Here is a 5027-nt window from a genome sequence, read left to right as displayed (position 1 = left end):
TTATTTCAACTGTTTTTGCCAACCTGTTATTGGAGAAAGTCTTCTCTATGTGTATTAATCCAGCTGCTCTCTGTAAGTCTATATGTTTTAAGGTTGTTTGTCAGCCACCTATCCTGTTTAAGTGTATATGTTTTTAAGTTGTTTGTTCACGCGCAGAGGTCTTGTACCGAGTTTTTCTCACCAACCGACCTCTCACACCTTCTGGGGACTGTATTAAATGCTCCTTTTACTATTCTCTTAATCGGAACGGTTTATTATTATTTCACGCTACAAAAATACACAAATTCTACATTACAAACACAATACACAGATTTTCGATGTCCCGTTAGAAAGTACATCTAGCCAAACAACATTAAGAATCGAACTAGAGATTCACTATAAAGGGCGACAAGGTACACTACAAATTCGCCCGTAGATTGCGAGAACATATATATATATATATTACATATGTGTGTTACAATCGAGCTCCTACTGTTCGAAGTCTTCAATAGGAAGCTATTGTCCTCCACAGTACTCACTAACTATGAATTATAAAACACGACCGAAATATTGTAAACGATGCAGCAACCTTTTGTAGTTTTATTATGCAAATTCCTCGACCAACAACACTTTTTGTTCTATCAGGCCACCCATTTAGTTGGGCTAGCGGGCACAAATCAGGCTGGTGTCAAAGGCCGGACCATCACTCCTCCCCATCGTTCGTCTCGGGCTGGTTGGGGCGACGATCATCTGTTTTCACGTTTTCTTCGAGGATGCAGAGCTTTGTAATTGGTCACGTACAAATACCTTGTCCTGTTTTTATCTTCACAGCTCTCACACGCCCATCCCGTCCGGGGAAAACTTCGAGAATTCTTCCTAACTTCCATTCACCGCGCTTGAGGTTATGTTCGAAGACAATCACCACATCATTGATCGATAGGTTTCGTTCCTCCGTCTTCCACTTGTTACGAGTCAGCAGGGTTGGTAGGTATAGTTTTACCCACTGTTGCCACACGAGATTGGCGAGGTGTTGTGTTTGTTTAAATCGATCTTGGAAATTCGGCCGGTCGTAATCTGCAAGAGGAATGACCGGTGAGCGTCGATGCAGCCAGAAATGATACGGGGTCAAGGCTTCAATGTCTTTCGGGTCGCTACTCACATACGTTATCGGTCTAGAGTTAACGAATCTTTCAACTTCAGCGTACAGGGAGGATAACTGTAGATCCGTCGGATTGGATTGCTTGGTCTTCTCGCTCGAATTCATTGTACGATACAAGGCTGTTTTTACAGATTTCACCAAACTTTCATGGACTCCTCCCCAGTGAGGGCTAGCCGGGGGCTGGAATTTCCACGAAATTCCTTCTCCAATTCTCATAAGACAATTCTGAAGGTCTTTACTTTCATTCAATTTCTTCACCATGGACTTTAACACGCATTCTGCACCCACAAAGTTCGTACCATTGTCACTATAGATCGAACGAGGCTGGCTGCGTCTCGCCATCATTTTATGGAGGGCTTGTAAGAAATTCGATGCTGATAAAGACTCGCCAGTTCAAGGTGAACGCATCGGGTGGTCATACATGTGAATAAAGCACCGTACCTCTTAGCCGTAGTGTTGCGGGTTAGCCGAACCGTGATTGGTCCAAAGTAATCTACAGACGCGTGATAGAAGGCCGGTTGCATGGGCGTTATTCTTTCGATCGGCAGTTCACTCATTAGCTGGTGGCCCATCTTGGCTCCTTCTCGCTTGCAGGTCTAACATCTTTGTTTGAAATGTTTCACCACTTGTCGACCGTGAATTATCCAGAACTTATTATGGATGGCAGCAAGCACATGATCAACACCTCCATGATTTTCGAGACGATGATAACAATCGACAACCAACTCGGTTAAAGGATGCTTCTGTGGTAGAATAATTGGATGACGTACTTCGTAGACCAATTTTGCTCGGTCCAGTCGTCCACCGACACAGATTACATTGTCCTTATCCAAATACGGTGTGAATGAGAGCAGTTTTGAACGTCGATCCACACATTTGTTCTTTTCCAGTGATTCACGTTCGGCGGAAAATGCCTCCTGTTGACAATAGCGCACCAGAACAACCATCGCAGCTCGGAACTCTTCCACCGCCAGGGGCACACCGACGGGCTTGGCACCTTTGCATAAAGCGACGAAACGCTGAACTTGCGCCATTATGTGTTGAGCTTTTCCCAAGAATGAGCACCGCGTCAAGATTATGCTGACTGGATGTTTGGCAAGATCTTTCTTCGAGTTTGCAACGAACACTTTGCTTGGCTTCATCTCAGTTGGCTCATGTGTTTCTTCAGTTAGAGTTTCTTTCGGCCAGTGGTCTTCACTCTGTGAGAGGAACTCGGGTCCGGTGAACCACCTTCTGGGAATAATCTCTTCCTTGGTATCGGATCTTGACCGAGTAGCGTAGTCACTCACATTCAACTGACCTGGTACATGACGCCACGATTTCGAATCTGTCAAGGTTTGAATCTCTCCTATGCGATGGGCCACGAAGGGCTTATACCATACAGCAGTGGAACGCACCCATCCAAGATCGCATTTGCTGTCCGTCCAGAATACAAGCCGATGTATAGGTCGTGTCAAGGCTTTACGAACGTACGTTGCCAAACGCGCACAGAGAAGCGCAGCTTGCAATTCGAGTCGGGCAACACTCAGTGCTTTCTTCGGGGCCACCTTCGTCTTTGTCATAATTATGGAGCACACAATGCTCCCATCTGCATACAGGCTTCACAGGTACACCACAGCGGAAAAGGCTTCTTCCGAAGCGTCACAGAGCGTATGAAGTTCAGAGCTTCTCACCTCTGCTTTTCGTAGTTGTATACAACATGCTATTTTGATTTTCTCTAACTCCGATAGTTTTGACAGCCAGTTTTTTCCATTTGCTCAACTGAGAGGGTGGAATAGGATCGTCCCAGTCAAGTCCTAGAAGGCACACCTGCCGGGTGAGGATCTTCGCCTTTATCGTATAGGGGGAGCAAAATCCGAGAGGATCGAATATTCCCGCTAGTTTGCTCAGTAAACCTCTCCTGGTGTAGGTTACGTCTTCGATGGTGGTCACGTTAAAGGTCAGTTCGTCCGAGAGTGTGTTCCATTTTACTCCAAGCATTTTTGCTTCAGACCCATTATTGGCAAGATAAGCTACTTTTCCTCCCGTTTCTAAATCTACCAGATCACTTCCGAGTGCAGCAGTCACTTCCGGGGAGTTCGACACCCACTTTCTGAGATGGAGGTCACCTTCAGCTAGGATGTTTTTCACTTCGTTCCCTCGTCGTATCGCTTCTCTTGTTGATTCTGCCGAGTCAAGATAGTCATCGACATATAGATTCTCCTCAATAGCCCTTACAGCTTCTTCTTTTCCCATGCCATAATCGGCGGCTGTACGACGCGTAATATAGATCGCTTCACAGGGTGAGGATGTGTCGCCAAAGGCTAAACGATTCATCTGGTAGGTGTCAACTTTGATACTGTCCTTCTCTCTCCAAAGAAACCGATGGTATCTTGCATCCTCTTCACGTAGCCGTATTCGACTAAACATAGCTTCGATGTCGGCTGCGAACCCTATGTCACCTTCTCTGAATTTCGTCAGTACGTGAGGTAGTTCATTCTGCAGGGTTGGACCAGGTAACAGTGCATCATTCAGAGATTTTCCATTATATTTTGCTGCAGCATCGAACACTACTCGAAGCTTCTTCTCGGTTGCAGACTTCTTGTAAACACCGTGATGTGGCAAATACCATTGGTCAGGCCCATTCACATCGTCGTTTTCGTCTACCTTCGCAACATAACCATTGTCCACAAATTTTTCAATAGCTTTGCAGTAGTCATTTTCATATTCTGGATCTCGCTCGAACCGTCTATCCAAGCCTCCTAATCGTTTCATGGCAACCTGGCGGTTATTTTGTAATTGTGGTTCATTCTCTTTCCACAGCAGTGGGACTTGGTAACCGGTTTCCAACTTGACAGTTCCCTGTTCTAACAAGTCCATCGCCCGTTTCTCATCCTTCGAATAGAGTGGCTCACTTGTTGACTTTGTTCCAAAGGATTCGTTTTCCCAAAATTGTTTAAATGCCACATCAAGAGGTTCAGTATCAGTACAGGAGAAGTGATGTACGCAATGTCGGGTCTCGGATCCTCCTGTTGGACCAACGGCCGTCCAGCCAAAACTTGTTTTCTTTGCAACAGGGTATGGTGTTTTCCTTTGCAACCAGATATCCCGCATTCTTTCTTACTTCTGCAGTTCCGGGAAACATGAAATGCCTCCAAGCAACTAAAACAGAGCCGCTTTTCTTTTGCAAAGCTTAATCGATCTTCAACTGACAGTTCCTTGAATTGAGCACAGTTCATTGCCTTGTGATCACCACTGCATTTTGGACACTTGGAGACTTTTCCTTGATTGTGCAAAGATCTCCGGTCTCTTCTCCGGTTGTCTCGATTGATGTTGCCAGGCGGTAGTGCACTCCAATAAGCTCTCCCTCTGGCTCCAAGCCAGGTGCTGAAATCCTCTAACGACATTGCGACTTGCTCCTCCCCGACCTTGGTACGCCAGGCCTTTGCATCATCTCGCAGCAGCTTGTCGGTTAATTCATGGATGAGGGAAGACACGAAGGGTGACACTCCCTTGCAGTATCTGCGGAGTACTGCCAGGTGGCTTCTTGCTCGATCAACAAATGATTGGAACTTCAGGGAAAGATTCTCCTGGGACCCCACATCTATTGGAGCTAATGACTTTAATGCTTGGAGATGAGAAGCTTGCAGAACAGTAGGGTGACCATATCGATCTTGCAACAACATCAATGCTTCTGCATATCCCTCATCGTCCGGGAATAGGCCGGCTATAACTCGGTCACAGTCTTTAGACAATCTAGTGTGTAGGAACCCCATTTTTGCTTCCAACGTCATTTTTGTGTCATGGACTAGTGCTTTAAATAAGCCACTCCATGAAAGCCACTGCAAAGGGTCGCCATTATAGACTGGAACGTCTGCTCGAACTGGGATCTTTCCAGGGTCCAGTGCTC

The 5027-nt window shown here is 45.9% G+C and overlaps 2 protein-coding genes across 2 annotated transcripts; both read right to left on the bottom strand.

Moving 5' to 3' along the window:
* Window positions 1–1734: 1734 nt before the first annotated feature.
* LOC114528350 lies at window positions 1735–2700 on the bottom strand. Its single transcript, XM_028549973.1, has one exon. It carries the CDS (start codon window positions 2698–2700, stop codon window positions 1735–1737), a length of 966 nt encoding a protein of 321 aa, XP_028405774.1.
* A 97-nt stretch (window positions 2701–2797) lies between these two features.
* LOC114528349 lies at window positions 2798–4231 on the bottom strand. The gene has a single exon (XM_028549972.1). It carries the CDS (start codon window positions 4229–4231, stop codon window positions 2798–2800), a length of 1434 nt encoding a protein of 477 aa, XP_028405773.1.
* Window positions 4232–5027: the final 796 nt, after the last annotated feature.

The sequence above is a fragment of the Dendronephthya gigantea genome, unplaced genomic scaffold, assembly GCF_004324835.1.
Source record: "Dendronephthya gigantea isolate DGI-Jeju-01 unplaced genomic scaffold, DenGig_1.0 000049F, whole genome shotgun sequence".
Lineage (NCBI taxonomy): Eukaryota > Metazoa > Cnidaria > Anthozoa > Malacalcyonacea > Nephtheidae > Dendronephthya > Dendronephthya gigantea.
Note: the sequence above shows the minus strand (reverse complement) of the source record. Positions and strands in the feature narration are given on the sequence as shown.

Coding starts and splice junctions, on each gene's coding strand:
- LOC114528349 (XM_028549972.1), bottom strand. CDS start 4,231: ATGCGGGATATCTGGTTGCAAAGGAAAACACCATACCCTGTTGCAAAG.
- LOC114528350 (XM_028549973.1), bottom strand. CDS start 2,700: ATGACAAAGACGAAGGTGGCCCCGAAGAAAGCACTGAGTGTTGCCCGA.